We start from the raw sequence: 22,885 nt of genomic DNA, 5'->3' as shown, positions 1-22,885 counted from the left end.
CAGCGCCGGCAGCCGAGGCCACATGGCAAAGCCCGCTGCCTCTCCCCCAGGCTGCCTCGCCCTGGCTGGCTGCTGGCAGGAGGGGACAGCGGGTGGTGACAGCCTGGGGGGACAGGAGGGACATGGGCAGGGACAGGCCTGGGGGGTGACAGGACGTCAGGCGGTGATGGGCCCAGGGCTGTAGGGGGGGACGCCACAGGCCCAGGGGCTGGCGGGAGGTAATGCTGTGTGGTGAAGGCCGGGACGGTGACAGGAGGGACACCACGGGCCCAGGGGGTGGCAGGACACCAGGCAGGGACAGGCCCAGGGGGTGACAGGACAACGGGCCTGAGCCGGGGCCGCGGAGGCTGAGCTCGGGATCGGTGGCCGAGCCGGGGCCGCGGGGCCTCTCCCCATCACCCCTCTGCTGGCCCGGGCTGCCAGGAGGAGCCGGGTGGGCGCTGCCACCGCAGCCCAGCTCCATCGCTGAGGGCCCCGGGCCGGAGGCGTGGCAGGGGCGGGGGCCAGGGGCTGGCAGATACCACCTGCCGCGCACGGCGGACGCTGTCAGGAGCAGGCGTCGCCTGGCCCAGCCATGCCGTGCGTCCATGACCAGTTCTCCTCCCAGCTGCGCTGCGACACGGTCACCTTCAGCGGCCTCCACATCTCCCTCAGCGACCTCAAGCGCCAGATCATGGGCCGCCAGAAGCTGAAGGCGGCCACCTGCGACCTGCGGATCAGCAACGCCCAGACCGGAGAAGGTGCGTGGGGCGGTGGGCACGGGGCCTCGGGCACTGCCCGGCTGGCGGCGGCCGCGGCCTGCGGGAGCCACACTCTGCTCTCTGTGGCTTGTCCCCACGGGGCGTGAGTCAGCCTGGGGCCCGTCCCGCCGGCGTGCGGGGAACCGGGAGGGCAAGTGGCACCAGCGATTCAGTGGGGCGGGAAGGGACAGTGCGATTCGGCCACCATCGGTAGCTGAGGCTTGTGTGGAGACCTCACAGAGCCGTTCCGATCTGTTGTTAGACACGGAGCTGGGCGTAGGAGACTACGTGGTCGATGTGCAACGTCTAGTGCTTGCAAAAGCCCAGTAGCTACTTACTGGCCATCACTGGCAGCAAGACAAGTTTTGTGCTAGAAGGGAGAAGGAATCAACAACGGTGCTGGCTCCAGCGTGGTTGAACATTCCTGTCGGAGCTCTGCTTGGACGAGTGTGAAAAGTAGCCCTGTTGAGCGTGATGTCGCTGCTCAATCTGGAGATGTGGAGTCGTGGCGAGGCAGAGTGACACCGCTTCGCGGGTCTCGGTAGTTTCCAGGGCTCTGCTTAGGGGATGTCGCTGCCTGCGGGGAACAGGCTCCTGCTGGCAGATGCCGGTTTTGTCTGAGAGCTGTTAGACTAAGCTGGCAGCTGTTAAATTCAAAGCGAGCAAACAGACATTTCCAGGGACTTCAGGAATAACGCTCCAAAACTAAAAAGTTAACTTTTAAGTCTACATTGTTTGACTTCACCTTTACTAAGATTTCATCACCAAAATGAACTCAGTTAATTGAGGCGAAGGAAAAATAAATGTGTGAAAGCCAACGGGTGTCAGGTCCCTTCACAGAACTACCTCGGCAGCGCACTCCGCTGTTTATAAACCCTCCTCCACAAATTCTCTGGCTCGGTGACCAAGCTGGTGGGCTACTTCAAGTCATACAAATATGTGCCGTGATAAGTGTCCCATGCAAATGAGGCCTTCACTTCACCAGGTCATTGCCACTCTTCAGTTTTCAGTTGATCCGTTTAAATGTGTACTGATTGACTTTTAAGGGGAATTCATTTTTCTATCCGTCTGGTATTAGATGGCTGGAGGTCTCCTCCCTGTGCACTTCACAAACGGATTGAAAACAAGCATCTCTCTCTATATGAGGGATAGTCTGTTCAGAAGGCAGGTGTCAGTGCTTCTTTGGATTTCCTCGACCGCTTTTTGGGTATCAGTTGAATAGAGCACAAGTGCTCTGGGGAGGAACAGCCCCACGCACCGGTATATCCTGGGGCTGCCCAGCTGGAAAGCGGCGTTGCAGAAGAGGGGGACCTGGGGGACACCAAGTTGAACGTGAGCCAATAATGTACCGCTGCTGCAAAGAAGGGCAACGGCATCGCGGGCTGCGTCAGGAGGAGAGCTGCCGGCAGGTCAGGGGAGATGCTCCCACCCCTTCGTTCAGCGCTGGTGAGTGCTGCGAGAGCTGGAGTGCTGGGTCCAGTTCTGAGCTCCCCAGTGCGGGAGAGACATGGACAGAGAGTCCAGCAAAGGGCCACAAAGATGATGAAGGGACGGGAGCATCTCACATGAGGAAAGGTGAGAGAGCTGGGCCTGTTCAGCCTGGGGAAGGCTCAGGGGGATCCTGGCAGTGTCTGTAAATACCTACAGGGAGGGTGCAGAGAAGCCCTATTGGCTTCCAGAGTGGAAACAAAAAAGGGGTAACGAGGCATGATTGTCTTCACAGACATCAAACAAATCTGGAGAGTTAGTTTCTAAGGCAAGTCACTGGCATGTAAACAAAACGATGGATCATACCCTGAGCTGCTTCCCACCGAGGCCTGTCGGCTCTGCACTGGCTGCACCAGGTCCTGCCTCTGAAGCTGCCAGGACCATCTATCCCAACCCCACCTTGCTGCGCTCCTGGCCCCTGGCACGTGATGGTGCTGCAGCTCCCAGCTCGGCTCCCGCCCAGGGGTGCCCCGCACGCCTCCAGCTGAGCTGGGATCTCTGGGCACTGGGGCGGGCCCTTTGCTTCTGGACCATGGCTTGAAGGGAGCTGTCCTGGCTCTGGAGATGATGCTGTGTCACGGTCCCACCAAGTCCAGGTTTCTGTCAAGAGGCCTCGGCTTGGACACCCAGCACGGAGCCCAGGCCGCACTGAGCTGCCCTCCGAGCAGGGCTGGTCATCTCCCCAGCCCACAGCTGGCTGCCCCAGCGCCCCGTTAGCCAGAGGGGTCACTGGGACAGAGCTGCGGGGTAGCTCTAGGGCTGAGCTGGGTTAGCTGGGGGCAGGGGGGGTCTGGTGGGTTTGGGACAGGGTTCCAGTGTGGAGCAACCGAAGGCGATGGAGCAGCGAGAGGCTGGGAGCAGTGGCAGCAGGAGGCTGAGGAGTCCATGGGAGTGTGTGTGCTGGTGTGCAGTCAGGGAGTGTGTGTGTGTGTGTGTGTGTGTGCGCTGGTGTGCAGTCAGGGAGTGTCTGTGTGTGTGTGTGTGTGTGCTGGTGTGCAGTCAGGGAGTGTCTGTGTCTGTGTGTGTGTGTGCTGGTGTGCAGTCAGGGGGCTGTGTGTTGTCCCAAAAGCGGGTTCTTTCACCCGGTGCACAATCACCCCTTCAACACACTGATTGTTGCTTCCAGACAATTTTCGTTCGTATCAGCTCATGGGGCAGGGGCTGCATTAACCCCCCACCTCCCGCTGCACGAATGACCACTGGCAGGGTCGCTGTGAAACAAACACTGAAACTTTAATGAATTAAGAAATAGTTGGAGATATGGGAGAGGGCTGGGGCTGGAGCGGGCGGCACGCTGTCCCGTGGTGTCCCTCAGGGTTCTGGCTCCCTTGGCGGGCACGTTGTTGCCATCAGGTGCTCTCCACTTGCTGCTGCCCGCCACCACGCCGTCCCTGTCCGGCTTCACCTCCTGCGAGGTTTTTGAGTGTTTTCCCACCCGTCACACCACCATCTTCCTCCTCTTGGGTGGGATGTTGTCCCGCAGGGAGGTCTCTCGTTTCTTGGCACTCCTGGCCGGGGCGGGGCACTTGGCCCCCTTGCCCCCCGCCCGGCCCGATCTGGGCACCCCCCGGCCAGAGACAGCGCCCAAGGGCAGCGGCAGGCGGGTCAGAAGCACCCGGGGCTGCCTCCGCAGCACCTCCTCCATCAGCCGGGCTGTGTGGGCTGGGTGATTCCGGGAGGGACGTGAGCGGCTGGGCAGAGGGGTCTCCTGAGGACCCTTCAGCGCATTCTCCAGGGGCAGGCGAGTCAGAAGCACCCGGGGCTGCCTCCGCAGCACCTCCTCCATCAGCCGGGCCGTGCGGGGCGGGTGACGCCGGGAAGGACGCGAGGGGCTGGGCAGGGGACTCAGCAGCGGGATCCCCTGTGGGCTCAGCAGGTGACTGTCTGGAAGAGCCTTCAGGGGACCCTTCTGGGGTCTCTTCGCAGGACTGTCCTCGGAGCTCTCATCCGAGCTCTCATCTGAGCTCTCCTCCGAGCTCTCCTCAGATGTCTCCGAAGGACTCGGTGGCAGCCAGGTGGGCAGTTCTGCCGCCATCCTGCCCTGCTGCCCTGTGGGGTCCTGCGAGGGGGAGGCTGGCACCCCCCAGAAGGGGTCGGCGTCCCCCAGCATCGCTGCTGACAGGTGGTCCTTGGCCCAGTTGCCCTGCGTCCCGTACCCCAAGAAGTTGGGGGCTTCATTGGAGGAGACGGTGCTGGAGAGGCTGTCAGGGAAGATGTTTTCACCGTCCACCAGCATCACCACCGCCACTTGCTCATTGTCGCAGCCGCCCTCTGCCCTGTACTCCGAGAGGTGGGGGAGCTCATTAAGGGAGGTGCTCAAGTTGGAGACGTGGGGGACACTGGGGACGGTGTCCTTGCCATCCCCCAGCCCTGCCGCCACGGCTCGCTCCTTGGGGCAGCCGCCCTCCGTCACGTACCTGCAGAGGTCAGGGAGCTCCTTGAGGACCTCAGCAGGCAAGTTGGGGACACTGGCGGTCAAGACGGTGTCCCCACTGTCCCCTAGATGTGCCACCATCGCTCGGTCCTGGGGGCAGTCACCGTCCACCACGTACACAGAGAGGTCGGGGAGCTCATCACAGCACATGGTGCTGGTGAGGCTGTTGGGGAAATCAAGGACATCAGGGACAGTGTCCTCACTGTTCCCCACTCCCACCACCACCCGCTTCCACATACCTGGAGAGGTCCGGGAGCTCACCGAGGAGGGCCGTCAGCTCTGGGACATCGGAGACAGCGTCCTCACTGTCCCCCAGCCTTGCCGCCACTGCCTGCTCCTTGGGGCTGCTGCCCTCCGCCACGTAGGCAGAGACGTCAGGGAGCTGCTGGAGGAAGGCAGTCACGCTGGGGCTGTCGAGGACGTCGGGGATGGTGTCCTCGCCATCCACGGTGTTAAGCCAAGCGAGGATCTGTTGGGCAGTGGTGTCCTCTGCCTCCTCACGAAAGGCCTCCGCGAAGGCGTCCAGCCCCTGCTCGGGCAGGTCTGCGGGCTTCCCCGGGGCTGCCAGGGCGGTCACTGCTGCTGCAAAAGCAAAGCCAACCCAAGTCCAGGCGATGCAACCTTTCCTCAGCTTGGCTGTCTGCCTGTGGGCTCTGCCAGCCCCTAAACTCACCTTTGGGCTTTATGGTGGCTCTGCCAGTCAGCGGAGCCAGGGCGGGCTGGTGGGCGCTGGCAGCAGGGACGCTGTCCTCGACGGCCACTGCCTCCATGTTGGAGGCCTCCGGCAGCTTCTGGGCGCTGCCGGGCGTGTTGTGGAGCAGAGGGGGGCCCTGCACCCAGCGCTGAGCTGCGGGGTGGCAGGGTGACGGGGGGCTGGGGCGGGCAGGGACGTGCAGCAGGCAGGAGCCCGTGGGGTACAGGGGCTCCTCCTGGACCACGGCCCCCGGCCCCAGCCCCATCGGCTGGGGGGGCACCAGCGTCCTCCCCACCACCTGCTGTCCCCAGCCATGGGCAGGGGGACAGGGAGCAGCCATGGAGCAGAACTGCACCCCTGGGGGGAGCTGCACCATGGGAGGGAGCCACATGCCGGGGTGGAGCTGCACCAGCTGCCCCGGGGCCCCCATGGGCCCTGGCCCCCCCTGCCAGACACTGGCCTGGGGCAGCTGGTAGGTGATGGGGGGCAGCTGGGCAGGCTCAGAGGCCGCCGGCAGACCCGGGACAGAGCGCAGCATGTCTGCTGTGACCGGTGGCGGCGCGGCTGCAGCACTGACGCTCTGACACCCTGTCGTCGGGTGGTTTGGATCTGCCCCATTATGACATCACCCCTAACGACACCCCGTAACCGGGGACCGGCTGTGAGCCGCTCCGCAGGCAATGGGGTCCTGGACACTCCGGCCCCTCGCTCCATGGCTGCCCTCAGCCTTTGCTTACCCACAGCCCAGACGACACTGGGCCCTGTACCTACACCCTGTCGATGGCTGCTCTGAGCAAAACCAGCCTGTGACTCCCCTGCAACTTTTCAGTGTTATCTGGCCTGGTGTAAAGCTCCCCAGATGTGGGCACCAGCTGCCCTGGTACCAGCTCACGCAGGAGGAAGCTGAGGCACAGGCTGGCTAACGCCAGTGATGAAGCCGCAACTACTCTGTCCCTGCCGTATCTGCTGCCAGTTTGGAGGGGTGGAAGGCGCCACCCAGGGCACAGGAGAGGAGAGCGGGGGGACAGGGAGCCCCGTCCTGACTCCTCACTGGCTTCACTCCTGGCCAGCTGCTTTTCCTCTGTGCCAGGACGGAGAGCACAGCGGGGGCTGGGGGGCGTTGGTCCCCCAGGAGCTGTGTGGGATCCCGGGGTGTCGCTGAACAGGGGGCCTCTGCCCGCAGGTGCCTGTGGGAATTAAGAATTGGTAGTTAGCAAAATGTAAACTGGCCTTGAGGTTAGAAGAATAATTGTGGATAACTGAGTTTAACATTCCTGGGGTGATTTGGGGTTCTTTTGCTGCGGTAGTGAGGTGATGCCGGGCTGCGGAGCAGAGCAGGGTGGGAGGCGAGGAAGGGCGTGAACGTCTCGAGGCTGGGAAGGGCTCTGCAGCGAGCCCTGTCCCTGCGGGAGGGGATGCTGGCCGTGTTCAGGACAAAGGCCTTGCGGCCCTGGCTGGGGTGTGTGCCCGTGCCCCCCCTGGCCCCCCAAGGTCTGTCCTGGTGCCGGGGGCTCCGTGCTGCTTTCTGCGTGGGGCCGTGTCCGTGAGTCCTGCAGGGAGCCGTCTGTCCTGGCTGCCCCGCCAAAGGGCTCCTTGCCCCAGGGAATGGGCCGGGGGAGTCCCCCCCCGCCCCCCACCATTGCCTGCCCCGCTGGTGGTGACTCGGTCCTGGGGGCGGCTGGGTGCCCTTCAGGGCTCACCGGCTCTGATTTGGGGCTCAGCGGGGCTGTTGCACCGTTGGGTGCCGTTTCCCGATGCCCCCTGCGCTGCCTCCCCCTCCTACACAGACACGGAGAGGTTTTGAAGAAAACAAATTTTAATTGCAATAAACAACAGAGAATGTCCCATCAAAACTACTCTAATACCCTCCCTCCCCCCAAATACATGAACATCCCCACCCACGCCCCAAACACCCCACCCTTGAGCCCCCACCCCCCAAATACAATAACATACCCCCCCAATACACCACCCTCCTCCCGCACCCCCAAGATACCCCACTCTCATCACCCACTGCCCCGTTCCCTACATCAATCTTTACTCCCCCCTGCCCTCCCCGGGCTGACTGCAAGTGCCCTGCGCTTGCTGGGGGGCGGTGACAGGGTGCTCTGCCCCCGCTTCCAGTCCCGCTTCTCTGGCATGGCCGGCTGGGACGGGGGCGGCTCCATCCCCGCATCCCCCCACGGCTCCTGGGCCTCCAGCCCCATCAGAAAGTCCTCCAGGCCCAGGACGGTGTCGATGGTGTTGTCGAGGCCAAGCAGCTCATCGGGCAGCAAAAGCGAGGGGGAGTCACAGGGGGGGATGGCTGCGCAGGTGTCAGCCAGGTCCCCAGGCATGGGGCTGCTGCTGGCACCGTCCTGGCTGAGCCCCACCGAGTCCAGTGACCAACCAAAGAGGCTCAGGGCCTCTTGGAGCAGCATCTCATCGCTGAGACTGAGATCTTCTGGTGTGCCCCCAAGGTCTTCATTGTGGGGGACAGCAGCGGGGCTGGTGGGGACGTCACTGCCCGGGGGGATGTTGCTGCCTGGGACTGGCCCCATGGGGGTGGCCGCGCCGGAGATGTTGTTTTCCGGTTGCCCCTGGACGTCCTCGTAGGTGGGGATGGACGTCGACAGCACTGGGGAGCCTGGGGCCATCGCTCTCCCCTCTTCTCTGGTGACTCCACTGTCCCCAGGCATGGGGCCGCTGCTGAGACCATCCTGGCTGACACCCACCGCATCCAGGGAGTGACTGAAGAGCCTGAGGGCCTCTTGCTGAAGCATGTCTTCAGTCACAACCAGGTCGTCCGTGGCGTCCCCAGGGCCTTGGTTGTAGGGGTCAGCACCGGCTGCTAGGGGGACGTTGCTGCCTGGGGCGATGTCAGTGCCCAGGGGTGCCCCTGCAGAGGTGGCCGTGCTGGCGATGTTGAAGGGAGCAGACAGCCCCTCGATGTGCCCGTAGCTGGGGATGGAGGTGGATGGTGGTGGCATGTTGGTCCACTCGTAGCCAAAGAGTCGGGGGTCAAAACGGCAGCCACACGGAGCCCTCAGCAGCCCTGTGTAGGTGAGAGGGAGCTGTGCTGGGCAAGGGGGACCCTCTGGGGGCACCCACCGAGCCGGCCTCCCATCACCAACATCCCCCGGCTCCGCGCCACGCACGTGGGGAGCTCGTTGCCAGGGCGATGCCCGCGGGATGAGCTGCTGTGCCAAAGGGACGGGCTCAGAAATCGGGGACGAGTCTGGCTTCTCCGAGGTGAAAAGGGGAGAGATGGCGCCAAGTATGTGGTAAATTCTCTGGCCGTGGGCTGTACTGGGCACACATCAGCCAGGTGAGGGCAGGGACGCTCGCCCAGGCTTGCCAAACCCCCGTGCAAAAACTGCCTGGGGAGGGGGCACGGGAGTGATGGGGACTCTGGGGTGCCCGTGGTCGGGGGTGCTGAAGGTGCGAAAGGTGCCGGGGTGGTGGAGCAGAGAGGGGTGCCATACCTTGTGGAGGGGCCTGGGGGGCGTGGGGTGCCCCCCCCGCCGGGGGTGCCCAGGCTGTGGGGAAGGGCTGCTCCTGCCCGGGCAGTGGGCACAGGTTGGCTGAGCCTGGAAGAGAGACGGGAGCCATGGCCGGCGCTCACCTCCGCTCTGGCCCCCAAGAGCGTCCCCGGGCTGCAGGGGTCGGGGTCGGGGTCGGTGCCTACCTTGGTGGGAGAAGATTTCGGGGAGCAGAGAGAGCCGCAGGAACCGGGGCCCTGGGGGGTCCCAGGAGCCGCGCAGAGACACCCACCCTGGTGGCAGCACCATGGTTTGTGGTGGGTGTTGGTTGCTAAGGACTCTCTGGGGTGTCCCGGGACGGAATGTTGGGGGTCCCCAGGTTACGCCCCGCCCCCAGCAACCTCCCCGGCTCCTCCTGGGGAGGGAAAGGGTTAAAAGGGGCCTGTGGGTGCAGGTGCCTTGGACGGGAAGCCTTGGTCCGTTGGCAGAGCTGAGACAGCCTTGGGATCAGGGGGACTTGGTGGCAGGAGCCCCACACCTGGAGTGCTGGGCTGGAGGGGGCAGGTGGGGCAGGAGGGGCAGGCAGGGCAGGCGAGGGGAGGGCTGGCAGGCGATGTGAGGGAGAGGTGCGATGCTGCAGGGCTGACAGTCAGCGAGGACGTGGTTGGGAGCCTCGGGGTGAGGATGAGGGGGATGGAAACCAAAGCAGATGTCGTGGTGGGTGTCTCCTGCCGCTCGCCCAGCCGGGACGCCAGCACTGCGCAGTTCCTCTGGGGGCACTTGGAGAAATCTCTGGAGCGCTGACCCTGGCCCTTGTGGCAGCTGCCAACTCTTGTTTATGTTTCCCCCCCCGTCCGGTCTTGTGTCTGCCCGGGGTGCAGCCAGGCCAGGGGAGGAGGGTCCCAGCCTGGCCGGCAGCTCCCTCCCTGGCCGTTCCTGGGGTGATTTGGGGTTCTTTTGCTGCGGCAGTGAGGCGATGCCGGGCTGCGGAGCTGAGCGGGGTGGGAGGCGAGGAAGGGTGTGAACGTCTCGAGGCTGGGAAGGGCTTTGCAGCGAGCCCTGTCCCCGCGGGAGGGGACGCTGGCCGTGTTCAGGACGAAGGCCTTGCGGCCCTGGCTGGGGTGTGTGCCCGTGCCCCGCCCTGGCCCCCCAAGGTGTGTCCTGGTGCCGGGGGCTCCGTGCTGCCTTGGCTGTCTTGTGCCCATTGCACAGCTTGGCGAGGGCCCCGCACTTCTCGTGGAACAGCAGCGCCTCATTGGACAGCGGCGCCCCTGGACCCGCCCACGCCACTCCTGCATAGGCCTCGCCCCCTCTGGGGACACACCCCCCGGGAGGGGCCGCACCCTCCAGAGAACACCCTGTCTGGTCATTATGGCCCGGGAGAGTGGGGAAAGGCCCGCCCCGAGGTGGGACACACCCCCTGGAGAGGCCCCACCCTCCAAGACAAGCCCCACCCCTCGACCCCCCATTTATCCCCTGGTTTGGAAAAGGAAAGACAGTGAAGGCTCCGCCCCTGTGCTGTGACACCCCCAGGAGAGGCCCCGCCCCCGGGAAGGGTCCACCCAGGAGGCTTTAACCCATGAGGGGTTAAGGGAGAAATGGGGCAGAAATGGGGGGGGGATGGGGGTCCCCACTGCTGGTGTCTGTGTCCCCCCGACAGCGGGGGCTCCAGTGCTGGGGGGCCCTGATCAGGGGAGTCCCAATGCTGGGGGCTGTGTCACCTTGAGGGGGGGTGTATGGGGGACCCAGTTCTGGGGGGCTGCATCACCCCAGTGTTGGGGGACCCCAGTAAGGGGGGTTGGGGGACACCATGCTGGGGGCTGCATTGCCCGGATCTTGGCATTCCCAATGCAGGGGGTCCCCATGCTGGGGGGCTGCAGCACCCCCATACTGGGGCTCCCAATGCAGGGGGGGCGATGCTGGGGATCCATGTTGAGGTGTCCCTGCCCCACTTACACCCATGCACCCAGTTACCTCCTGCCCTTCCCCAGGAACCCCCAGCCCCCTGCTTCCCCAGTCCCCTGTCCAGTCCTCCCTTTCCAGTCTCCCCCAGTTCTCCCAGTTAACCCCAGCCTGCTCTTCCCCAGTCCCCCTGATACCAGGGGACTGGAACCACGGGATCATCTGTAAAACAACTCGCTTATCTATAGATAACAAAATGTACGCCTCTCAGTTTAGACCCCTAACAGTAGATAACAGGATGCTCCAGTGTCCGCAGAGTGAAAATTGTGGCTGTGAACAAGCCCAGGCCAGACTCTATTTCGGCAAAGAGCCTCCAGGAGAAGCGAGCATGCGCGGAGTAAAGGCTCATCAAACGGACACAGTGAGGAAGACTCTAATTAGCCACTAGAGACCACCAGAGGAGCACCGACTCATTTAGATCAACGGAAGTGAGCATGTGCAAAGTACTAATGCATATGTTACCTAGTTCTGGGAAAAGTATGAATATGCTCATGGCTTTGTGGAAATTTAGTGCCTATGACCGAATTGCTTTCACTCTAAGCTGTGCAGCGCTAGGAGTCGGTGCGCTCACCTCTGCGAAATTATTCACGTGTGCGCCCAGCGCTGCAATACAGAATGCCTGCTTTCTGACCCTCCAAATGAGTCTGAGAGAGTTTCCTCGACCGCTTTTTGGGTATCAGTTGAATAGAGCACAAGTGCTCTGGGGAGGAACAGCCCCACACACCGGTATATCCTGGGGCTGCCCAGCTGGAAAGCGGCGTTGCAGAAGAGGGGGACCTGGGGGACACCAAGTTGAACGTGAGCCAATAATGTACCGCTGCTGCAAAGAAGGGCAACGGCATCGCGGGCTGCGTCAGGAGGAGAGCTGCCGGCAGGTCAGGGGAGATGCTCCCACCCCTTCGTTCAGCGCTGGTGAGTGCTGCGAGAGCTGGAGTGCTGGGTCCAGTTCTGAGCTCCCCAGTGCGGGAGAGACATGGACAGAGAGTCCAGCAAAGGGCCACAAAGATGATGAAGGGACGGGAGCATCTCACATGAGGAAAGGTGAGAGAGCTGGGCCTGTTCAGCCTGGGGAAGGCTCAGGGGGATCCTGGCAGTGTCTGTAAATACCTACAGGGAGGGTGCAGAGAAGCCCTATTGGCTTCCAGAGTGGAAACAAAAAAGGGGTAACGAGGCATGATTGTCTTCACAGACATCAAACAAATCTGGAGAGTTAGTTTCTAAGGCAAGTCACTGGCATGTAAACAAAACGATGGATCATACCCTGAGCTGCTTCCCACCGAGGCCTGTCGGCTCTGCACTGGCTGCACCAGGTCCTGCCTCTGAAGCTGCCAGGACCATCTATCCCAACCCCACCTTGCTGCGCTCCTGGCCCCTGGCACGTGATGGTGCTGCAGCTCCCAGCTCGGCTCCCGCCCAGGGGTGCCCCGCACGCCTCCAGCTGAGCTGGGATCTCTGGGCACTGGGGCGGGCCCTTTGCTTCTGGACCATGGCTTGAAGGGAGCTGTCCTGGCTCTGGAGATGATGCTGTGTCACGGTCCCACCAAGTCCAGGTTTCTGTCAAGAGGCCTCGGCTTGGACACCCAGCACGGAGCCCAGGCCGCACTGAGCTGCCCTCCGAGCAGGGCTGGTCATCTCCCCAGCCCACAGCTGGCTGCCCCAGCGCCCCGTTAGCCAGAGGGGTCACTGGGACAGAGCTGCGGGGTAGCTCTAGGGCTGAGCTGGGTTAGCTGGGGGCAGGGGGGGTCTGGTGGGTTTGGGACAGGGTTCCAGTGTGGAGCAACCGAAGGCGATGGAGCAGCGAGAGGCTGGGAGCAGTGGCAGCAGGAGGCTGAGGAGTCCATGGGAGTGTGTGTGCTGGTGTGCAGTCAGGGAGTGTGTGTGTGTGTGTGTGCGCGCTGGTGTGCAGTCAGGGAGTGTCTGTGTGTGTGTGTGTGTGTGCTGGTGTGCAGTCAGGGAGTGTCTGTGTCTGTGTGTGTGTGTGCTGGTGTGCAGGCAGGGAGTTTCTGTGTGTGTGTGTGTGTGTGTGTGTGTGTGTGTGTGTGTGTGCTGGTGTGCAGTCAGGGAGTGTCTGTGTGTGTGTGTGTGTGTGCGCGCTGGTGTGCAGTCAGGGAGTGTCTGTATGTGTGTGTGTGTGCGCGCTGGTGTGCAGTCAGGGAGTGTCTGTATGTGTGTGTGTGTGTGTGCTGGTGTGCAGGCAGGGAGTGTCTGTATGTGTGTGTGCTGGTGTGCAGTCAGGGGGCTGTGTGTTGTCCCAAAAGCGGGTTCTTTCACCCGGTGCACAATCACCCCTTCAACACACTGATTGTTGCTTCCAGACAATTTTCGTTCGTATCAGCTCATGGGGCAGGGGCTGCATTAACCCCCCACCTCCCGCTGCACGAATGACCACTGGCAGAGTCGCTGTGAAACAAACACTGAAACTTTAATGAATTAAGAAATAGTTGGAGATATGGGAGAGGGCTGGGGCTGGAGCGGGCGGCACGCTGTCCCGTGGTGTCCCTCAGGGTTCTGGCTCCCTTGGCGGGCACGTTGTTGCCATCAGGTGCTCTCCACTTGCTGCTGCCCGCCACCACGCCGTCCCTGTCCGGCTTCACCTCCTGCGAGGTTTTTGAGTGTTTTCCCACCCGTCACACCACCATCTTCCTCCTCTTGGGTGGGATGTTGTCCCGCAGGGAGGTCTCTCGTTTCTTGGCACTCCTGGCCGGGGCGGGGCGCTTGGCCCGCTTGCCCCCCGCCCGGCCCGATCCGGGCACCCCCCGGCCAGAGACAGCGCCCAAGGGCAGCGGCAGGCGGGTCAGAAGCACCCGGGGCTGCCTCCGCAGCACCTCCTCCATCAGCCGGGCTGTGTGGGCTGGGTGATTCCGGGAGGGACGTGAGCGGCTGGGCAGAGGGGTCTCCTGAGGACCCTTCAGCGCATTCTCCAGGGGCAGGCGAGTCAGAAGCACCCGGGGCTGCCTCCGCAGCACCTCCTCCATCAGCCGGGCCGTGCGGGGCGGGTGACGCCGGGAAGGACGCGAGGGGCTGGGCAGGGGACTCAGCAGCGGGATCCCCTGTGGGCTCAGCAGGTGACTGTCTGGAAGAGCCTTCAGGGGACCCTTCTGGGGTCTCTTCGCAGGACTGTCCTCGGAGCTCTCATCCGAGCTCTCATCTGAGCTCTCCTCCGAGCTCTCCTCAGATGTCTCCGAAGGACTCGGTGGCAGCCAGGTGGGCAGTTCTGCCGCCATCCTGCCCTGCTGCCCTGTGGGGTCCTGCGAGGGGGAGGCTGGCACCCCCCAGAAGGGATCGGCGTCGCCCAGCATCGCTGCTGACAGGTGGTCCTTGGCCCAGTTGCCCTGCGTCCCGTACCCCAAGAAGTTGGGGGCTTCATTGGAGGAGACGGTGCTGGAGAGGCTGTCAGGGAAGATGTTTTCACCGTCCACCAGCATCACCACCGCCACTTGCTCATTGTCGCAGCCGCCCTCTGCCCTGTACTCCGAGAGGTGGGGGAGCTCGTTAAGGGAGGTGCTCAAGTTGGAGACGTGGGGGACACTGGGGACGGTGTCCTTGCCATCCCCCAGCCCTGCCGCCACGGCTCGCTCCTTGGGGCAGCCGCCCTCCGTCACGTACCTGCAGAGGTCAGGGAGCTCCTTGAGGACCTCAGCAGGCAAGTTGGGGACACTGGCGGTCAAGACGGTGTCCCCACTGTCCCCTAGATGTGCCACCATCGCTCGGTCCTGGGGGCAGTCACCGTCCACCACGTACACAGAGAGGTCGGGGAGCTCATCACAGCACATGGTGCTGGTGAGGCTGTTGGGGAAATCAAGGACATCAGGGACAGTGTCCTCACTGTTCCCCACTCCCACCACCACCCGCTTCCACATACCTGGAGAGGTCCGGGAGCTCACCGAGGAGGGCCGTCAGCTCTGGGACATCGGAGACAGCGTCCTCACTGTCCCCCAGCCTTGCCGCCACTGCCTGCTCCTTGGGGCTGCTGCCCTCCGCCACGTAGGCAGAGACGTCAGGGAGCTGCTGGAGGAAGGCAGTCACGCTGGGGCTGTCGAGGACGTCGGGGATGGTGTCCTCGCCATCCACGGTGTTAAGCCAAGCGAGGATCTGTTGGGCAGTGGTGTCCTCTGCCTCCTCACGAAAGGCCTCCGCGAAGGCGTCCAGCCCCTGCTCGGGCAGGTCTGCGGGCTTCCCCGGGGCTGCCAGGGCGGTCACTGCTGCTGCAAAAGCAAAGCCAACCCAAGTCCAGGCGATGCAACCTTTCCTCAGCTTGGCTGTCTGCCTGTGGGCTCTGCCAGCCCCTAAACTCACCTTTGGGCTTTATGGTGGCTCTGCCAGTCAGCGGAGCCAGGGCGGGCTGGTGGGCGCTGGCAGCAGGGACGCTGTCCTCGACGGCCACTGCCTCCATGTTGGAGGCCTCCGGCAGCTTCTGGGCGCTGCCGGGCGTGTTGTGGAGCAGAGGGGGGCCCTGCACCCAGCGCTGAGCTGCGGGGTGGCAGGGTGACGGGGGGCTGGGGCGGGCAGGGACGTGCAGCAGGCAGGAGCCCGTGGGGTACAGGGGCTCCTCCTGGACCACGGCCCCCGGCCCCAGCCCCATCGGCTGGGGGGGCACCAGCGTCCTCCCCACCACCTGCTGTCCCCAGCCATGGGCAGGGGGACAGGGAGCAGCCATGGAGCAGAACTGCACCCCTGGGGGGAGCTGCACCATGGGAGGGAGCCACATGCCGGGGTGGAGCTGCACCAGCTGCCCCGGGGCCCCCATGGGCCCTGGCCCCCCCTGCCAGACACTGGCCTGGGGCAGCTGGTAGGTGATGGGGGGCAGCTGGGCAGGCTCAGAGGCCGCCGGCAGACCCGGGACAGAGCGCAGCATGTCTGCTGTGACCGGTGGCGGCGCGGCTGCAGCACTGACGCTCTGACACCCTGTCGTCGGGTGGTTTGGATCTGCCCCATTATGACATCACCCCTAACGACACCCCGTAACCGGGGACCGGCTGTGAGCCGCTCCGCAGGCAATGGGGTCCTGGACACTCCGGCCCCTCGCTCCATGGCTGCCCTCAGCCTTTGCTTACCCACAGCCCAGACGACACTGGGCCCTGTACCTACACCCTGTCGATGGCTGCTCTGAGCAAAACCAGCCTGTGACTCCCCTGCAACTTTTCAGTGTTATCTGGCCTGGTGTAAAGCTCCCCAGATGTGGGCACCAGCTGCCCTGGTACCAGCTCACGCAGGAGGAAGCTGAGGCACAGGCTGGCTAACGCCAGTGATGAAGCCGCAACTACTCTGTCCCTGCCGTATCTGCTGCCGGTTTGGAGGGGTGGAAGGCGCCACCCAGGGCACAGGAGAGGAGAGCGGGGGGACAGGGAGCCCCGTCCTGACTCCTCACTGGCTTCACTCCTGGCCAGCTGCTTTTCCTCTGTGCCAGGACGGAGAGCACAGCGGGGGCTGGGGGGCGTTGGTCCCCCAGGAGCTGTGTGGGATCCCGGGGTGTCGCTGAACAGGGGGTCTCTGCCCGCAGGTGCCTGTGGGAATTAAGAATTGGTAGTTAGCAAAATGTAAACTGGCCTTGAGGTTAGAAGAATGATTGTGGATACCTGAGGCAGCATTATGGAACACCCTGTTGTGTGAAAAACAGCGGGAAAAAGCACCACCTGCAGAGTGTGGTGAGCATGTAAGTTATAAACAGGCAAAACCTGAAGGTCAGTAGGATGTAAAAGTGAAAATGAACCTATGTAAACAGGTGGTCATAAATTGGGAGCGGGCACACAGTGCAGCAGCATTTGCTCTTGGCAATGCCCCCCCTTCAACAAACTGCGCGTCGCCCCGATCCCAGCTGGACCGAGACCAACAAATATTCATGTAATTTCCGAGCAGTGCACACCTATTTCCAGAGGATCTAATGCATCTGTTAATACATTGCACAAGTGTACTAAAATTTGGGGAAGGGTCTCTGAGGGGCTTCCATGGGGGTTTTCGGTGGTCTGTGGTGGTCCCTAGTGGTGGCTGAAGAGGTGTCTTAGTGTCCTTTCCATGAACTCTGAGGTTTTTTTCATATAAGACCTCATCTTGGCTCATTGCTCTGTCTGTAAAGTTTCTCAGCTTTCTTACCTTCAGCTCCCACAGGTGTCTGTTGGCTTCTCTGCCCTCCCCGGGATGGACCCATCACAGTGGCAAAAATTATGCCCTTGGGTGCATTCTCGTCTGAGGCCCCTTACAGCCAGTAGCACCAACTGCTTGCAGGCATCAGCTACAGGCAGCAACTCCCCCTTTTCTTGAGACTTTGGACTCATAAATCCAAGGTCTCAATACTTAATACCTCATTTTCATGCAGATTTGTCTACAACAACACTGAATCATAATGCAAGCTAAGATATAGATGCAGACCATTACTATTACCACTAGAAACAGATTTCTTAACCATACCCAATTCAGTAGCCATGAGCTAAGTTTGTGCCACAATTCTTCAAAGCCCCAGGACGTATCATCCTTGGTGGCCTGAGGCAGGACTTTGGTCTGTTCCCAAATTTCTGCCAAACCCGTGGAAATTCTGCCATTCTGATCTACGTATACACAACAGCTTGTGTTAATCACGGTGCAGACACCCCCTTGCGAGGCCAAGGGCCATTCGATTTTGTTACACTACCTGAGACAAACTGGACACTTCAATTTGCAACGCTTGTGTGGCGTCCATAGTTCTGTTTTCTATGTTCTCGATTATGGTGGATATATTTACAGTTGTCTTTTCCAATTCACTTACTCCAAGCCGAGAGAGAAACCATCTAACGAAACTGTGGAATGCCTAAGGACAGTCTGCTATAGCACTGTGAGTCCTTCTGCTTCGTTTAAGGAGGGTCCTCGCCCATCCACTCTGTTCATGCAGCTTATTAACTGCTGTCGTGCTCGGGGCGAGGGCTCCTGGTGCACACTCCTTCCCATCCTAGGGGCAGTATTTTCCGAGCTCGGTTACCGCATAGCCAGTACCATCCTGTTCCTTCTGCTCGGGGTACAGGCCACCTAACTGAGGGTTTAAATCTATGTAACAGGGCTAGATCAAATTGGCTGTCTACAGAATTCATGTAACTGTTACAGCCCTTGGCTAGTCCTACAGCTATAGTATTGTTGTTTGTGCAGTCTGGAGTTGCATCATTCAGATGACATCGCTGTATGCAAGCACAGTTATAGGATACCTGTGGTGGTTCTTCCATTTGGATTTCTTGTTGAGTAGTCATCTTAGCACTGCCCCGCTGAAAGGCTGCGCTCACTGTAATCTGTCCATAGCTCTGGCCTCCAGCAATGGTGATATCGTATAAGGGGGTACCATCAGGCGTTGGAATCCCCATGTACTTTGCTGTTCCAGTTAACAATGTGTCTGGGTTTGCCACTACAGGATGAATATCCTGGGTTATCTGATTTATTGCCCTCAGGTCCTGGACCAACCAGCAATCCTTACCATTGGCCTTTTTAACCAGCAAAATGGGGGGGGGGGGGGGGGGGTGTTTTGACTCACACTCCACTAGTAACTTATACTTTAAGAATTTCTCAATTATTGGCACCAACCCCTTTCCAGCTTCTAGCTTTAGAGGACACTGTTTAATTCTTACTACCGGGGATGATCTTGGTTTAAGGTCAATTCTTACTGGGTCTGCTCTTTTGGATTTTCCCGGGACTCCTCCGGCCCATACAATAGGAATCACAGCACCTTCTACTCCTGCAGGTACCTGCTGTAACTCGGCTTGCCTCTGGAACATAAAGACCTGGGCATCCAAAGCTTTACTTTCAGGAACATGGATTGGGATTTTCCCTGCTGGGCGCAGGCGCCCTTTGGGCAGCCGGGCCTGACTGGAGGCTGGGCGCAGGCTGCTCCCTGCAGCGCTGGAGCCTGGGGCAGCCCGGCCACCTGCCAGTCGCTGCCTGAAACCCGGGTGTCCAGGGGAGCCTTTCCCGGGGGGCAGAGGGGGTCGGGTCCCACCAGCCCCGCTCCTCCCGGCTGCGGGCGTGCAGGGGGTCGCAGCACAAGTCCTGGGGGGAGAGAGGTTGCTAAGGCCTGAGGATACAAACTCCGGCTGGAGCCGAGCTGCAGACGGACGGAGGGATGGACAAAAAATACTCTTACCATAAATGACATCTCGCCTTTTTATAAGGTCTTTTGTCTTTTTGCGCAAGACTGTTCCACTGCAGCACTCCAACACTCTGCTTCAAACTCATGAGCATCTGTTTCTATTTCACTCTGGAGGGATACAGAATATGCATCTAGACCACAAGCACATTCAATTGCAATTCTTATTAAATTGTCTCCCTGGAATTGTGTTGCTTCTGCCGCTGCTTTTTGAATTTGTATTCCCCATGCTCACTCCCGGCTGCCCTCAGACTGGGCACACTGAAGTGGCCCCAGAGATGCACTGTTTATATACTACCTGTGATCCTTCTAGAAATGTAAAGCTGCCACTTCACTTGCCGTATTGGCTAAATCAGCAGGTCTGAAGGGCAGGAAATTGGTCCCTACTGTGCCCATTTAGTGTGGAAATTGCAAAGTAGCTGCTCCTTTAGTACAACACCAGAACCTACACGCAATTATTCACACCCTACCGTACAAGGACATTTCATGGCAAACAAGAAAAATCTGAGATCACATAAAACCCCCAAGTTCTTTGCAATGCTCATTGCTACACAGTGATTGATATCTGCATGCACACACACTGAACATAACAGATACCACGGCTAAGTTTCATTTTAATACAGCAGCTTTAAATGCTTTTTAAATCTAGACAGTCTGTGAACTGGAAAGATATTTAAAACTTTAATCACTATTACACAATACATGGAAGCCTGTAATAGACTTCTGAAAAAGGGATACAATTATTTAGCACTAATGTCTGTAATGAATGATAAGGAGCAGGAGACAAAACACATCCTTTTAAAAAAGGAACTTCAGGGAAGTCAAAGATGAAGAATCAGCCAGACGATCTTTAAAACTTATCACTGACAAGGTCTGCAGCTGCCCCTTTTGCAAAGTGCTTTTAAGGACATGGGAGTGGACAAGATCTCACGGACCCCTGAGCCCAGGACCCTCCACTGCACGCAAGCTTTGTCTTCCACCCCGACCAAACTCCTCTTCCAGCACAGTGTCTGGGAGGCTGCTTCAGGACCACGCTGCTGCAGCAGTTCAAGAGGGTCTCCAGTTCCCAGCCAAGGTTTATGCATCGCTAATTTACAACTTTTCTTGTAAAAGCACTGGTGTCTACTCACCCCCAGAAGTTCCCCTTTCTTAGTCTGTACCTCCACTAACAATTATCTCTCCTTCCACTTCCACCTTGCTCAATGAAACAGCTAAGTGATGAGCTCCAAGCCCATTGTTCTGAAGGAGGACACTAATTAGACAGTAGCAAGATTTGTAAAGGCAGATTTCTTAAACAAAGGCTTAATAACAAATGTCCTCCCATTTCCATTTGGAGAAGTATTGAAATCATCAGCCATGAAGTTCTCCTTCTGTACTCCACAAGCCAAGAACATGAAGTTCCGGTTCTCGTTAGGCCAAATCTAAAACTCTCCAGAGACAAAACGTGGGGAGAGGGACGGAGGGGATGCAAACACCACAGTTTATACCTTTCTTAAAATGTATTTCTCTTACACTGATACGATACCCTTGGCTTTTTTTGCTGGGCACTGCAGCCTGCAGTGTCACGCTGTGGGTAAAGACAACCAGTGCCCATGCTATTAGCTGTTCCCTTCCAGCTTCTGCTTTTGGCTGTGGAAAATAAGTACTGGCTGCCTAGCAGAGTCTGCACCAACCAAAAGCCATCTTCTGAGATCCATCAGCACTGCCCGCACACTGCTGAGAGGCCCTACCTATCGCTGTTAACCCATCACACCAGACCATACCACAGAGCTGTTTCAACAACAAGCCCTACAGCCAACTTTTCCTATTTTCACTTTCCTTCTTGCTTCCTATTTTAGCCTCTGCACGTTCCCCTAAACGCACAAAACCATTCTCGATAACACAAACAGCCACTTACCTTCTTATAACAGTTACTCCCGTTGCACTGCCTCTTGGTAAGAGCCGTTTCATAAAGAAGTACACCTTGCACTGCAAGTCGAATGGTACCTAACGAAAACGTACGAAATACACACAGCAATACTTGGAGATTCACGTCAGCTTGTTTCTTACAGCCAAAGCAACCAAACGGACCATCTGCAGGGCAGCAGGTAATTCTGCTCTAGTTCCCGTCGGTCACCTGAGAGCCAAGAAGCCTGTTCTGTTAGTGCAGACCTTGCAACGTCTACAAATTAAAATGCCATTTCAATTATACACCTGTGGCCGTGATGGTCTCTTCCAGCAGCAAAAAGCTATTTCAAAGCCTATGCTGCAATAGAGCTGTTCTTTCTTCTTGGTTTTTTTTTTCTCCCAGGTCTCTTTTCCCACTTTGTTGCAACAAAGATTTACGTCCAGACCATTAGTGCTAGCTTGTCGTAGAGATTTCCAGCAACCACTAGCTGCAGGCAAGTTTTAAATAGACAATTATGAAAATCTGATGTAAAACAAAGTTCACAGTTCTAGTCTTTTCAGAGGCCAGAGAACAGACAATCAGTGAAAAACTAGCTTATTGATCCCTTTTCACCATGATATTTTGAGGTTACACAGCAAGAAGGTATAAGGAAACATAAAAAGACAAAACCACACAGGAGATTGCTAGGAGCCTCTAAGCCATACCCAGTAGAAAAAAGAATGAAGCCATCTTATTAAAAGGGACTTTTTCTGTGCTTCAATAACACACCGTGTATAGCCTTTAAAGCATGTTAAAGAAAAAAATACAATCCAACAGATAAGCCTTGAGCACAGAAATCATTCTTTAGAACAAACCTGGGGAAATGCACTGGGCTGAACTTTGTGGAGATCCAGAAGGTCTGTGCTGCAAATCTTTCTGCTACAGGAACAAACACAATATTCTTACACTTACAGATCAAACTTTCAGTTCAAAATGAATCATGTTTCTCCTATCACACAGCACTAACTGTAAGGGAAGCTGTACACTGAAAATATAACAGATTTCACACAGTAACAGTTTTGATCTTTTCACATTCCAGAATGGCATATAGACATCAACACTCTGTATAAAAATCCTATCAAGTGATAAAATACACAGTGATAAAAAAAACCAAACACAAACCTGTTTTTCTTCACAGAACAAGAAATATGGATCTTCATTTGATGCACAGGTCTGAAGTGCTAAGGCTTGGACAATAAGCCCAAGCCAGAGTTGACCTATAGATGAATCCTGTATGTTTTATAATTGACAAGCATTGTATCAATAGGTATTGTACTAAATTATAACAAACCACCTGTCTGGATGTAAAAGGTGGGAATATTGAAACCTGAACAATAGGTCTTGAACCGAAATTGCTAACTCAGTATGTAGTCATTAGTGAAATATGTATAGAAAATGTAACTTAAACATCGTAAGACATGTATCCTTCTTTGTGTGTGTAAACAGGGCCACAAAGACAATTGTCTGGCCCTGTGACCTGGTGTGTGACCTTGCTCATAAATCACCTCGATAAGCTGGGAAAACTCCCTTAGTTTTTTCCCTGAGCCCCGGCCAGGCTCTGGGAAAATCTAACGTGAGACTGACTCCAGATATTTCTGCTTAAAACAAAGGTGCCAGCTATTCTGGCTTACTGATTTCAGGTATATAAGGCTGGCCCCGCTCACAGCGACTTTGGATGCCTCACCTATGGGTGCACGCACCGCGTAGGATTTCCCACTTGCAGGGAAAGGCTCAACAAATCCTCGCTGTAACCGGGGCTGCCCAGCGCCTGCGGGTCTGGATGATGGTAACGTATGCAAGTGGTGATGGATCTTTCTTAATCACTATTCTCTCTCTCTCTTGTAGTAATGATTTGATGCATTACCCTGTATTTTCCTATTTGTTTAAGCGCGCTACTTTGTCTTTTCTTACTGTATGTTTTCTGTATTATTCTGTTATATTATTTAGTTATTTCTAGTAAAATACGCCTGCTCTTTTCACTCTGGTGTCTGAATTTAATTAATATCCCTGATCAGCAAAACAAGGTCAGGTCTCCTTTCCTCAACCCTTGCTTCTACTCCTCTCAGTAACTTCTGAGCTCACAA

The 22,885-nt window shown here is 58.3% G+C and overlaps 3 protein-coding genes across 6 annotated transcripts; all 3 read right to left on the bottom strand.

The window, feature by feature from the left end:
- Nucleotides 1-3,666: 3,666 nt before the first annotated feature.
- Nucleotides 3,667-6,191, bottom strand: LOC141929224 (uncharacterized). Its single transcript, XM_074838407.1, has 4 exons — nucleotides 5,336-6,191; nucleotides 4,902-5,244; nucleotides 4,646-4,825; nucleotides 3,667-4,504 (listed from the first exon to the last, which is right to left on the bottom strand). Exons 1-4 carry the CDS (start codon nucleotides 5,892-5,894, stop codon nucleotides 3,667-3,669), a joined length of 1,920 nt encoding a protein of 639 aa, XP_074694508.1. The 5' UTR covers nucleotides 5,895-6,191.
- A 1,192-nt stretch (nucleotides 6,192-7,383) lies between these two features.
- LOC141929223 (uncharacterized) lies at nucleotides 7,384-8,955 on the bottom strand. The gene is made up of 2 exons (XM_074838406.1): nucleotides 8,818-8,955; nucleotides 7,384-8,387 (listed from the first exon to the last, which is right to left on the bottom strand). Exons 1-2 carry the CDS (start codon nucleotides 8,942-8,944, stop codon nucleotides 7,384-7,386), a joined length of 1,131 nt encoding a protein of 376 aa, XP_074694507.1. The 5' UTR covers nucleotides 8,945-8,955.
- A 7,084-nt stretch (nucleotides 8,956-16,039) lies between these two features.
- On the bottom strand, nucleotides 16,040-22,345 carry LOC141929163 (uncharacterized). Of its 4 annotated transcripts, none has more exons than XR_012624977.1 (5): nucleotides 20,772-22,345; nucleotides 18,872-18,985; nucleotides 17,402-18,777; nucleotides 17,182-17,318; nucleotides 16,040-16,280 (listed from the first exon to the last, which is right to left on the bottom strand). XR_012624977.1 is itself a non-coding variant. In XM_074838339.1 (3 exons), exons 2-3 carry the CDS (start codon nucleotides 18,967-18,969, stop codon nucleotides 17,643-17,645), a joined length of 1,233 nt encoding a protein of 410 aa, XP_074694440.1. In that variant the 5' UTR covers nucleotides 18,970-18,985; nucleotides 20,772-22,345; the 3' UTR covers nucleotides 16,977-17,642. The 4 variants fall into 4 exon arrangements, 1 of the variants encoding a protein (XP_074694440.1); XR_012624976.1 differs by having other exon boundaries at nucleotides 17,182-18,777; nucleotides 20,772-20,860; nucleotides 21,617-22,345; XR_012624975.1 differs by having other exon boundaries at nucleotides 17,182-18,777.
- Nucleotides 22,346-22,885: the final 540 nt, after the last annotated feature.

The sequence above is a fragment of the Strix aluco genome, chromosome 13, assembly GCF_031877795.1.
Source record: "Strix aluco isolate bStrAlu1 chromosome 13, bStrAlu1.hap1, whole genome shotgun sequence".
Classification (NCBI taxonomy): domain Eukaryota; kingdom Metazoa; phylum Chordata; class Aves; order Strigiformes; family Strigidae; genus Strix; species Strix aluco.
Note: the sequence above shows the minus strand (reverse complement) of the source record. Positions and strands in the feature narration are given on the sequence as shown.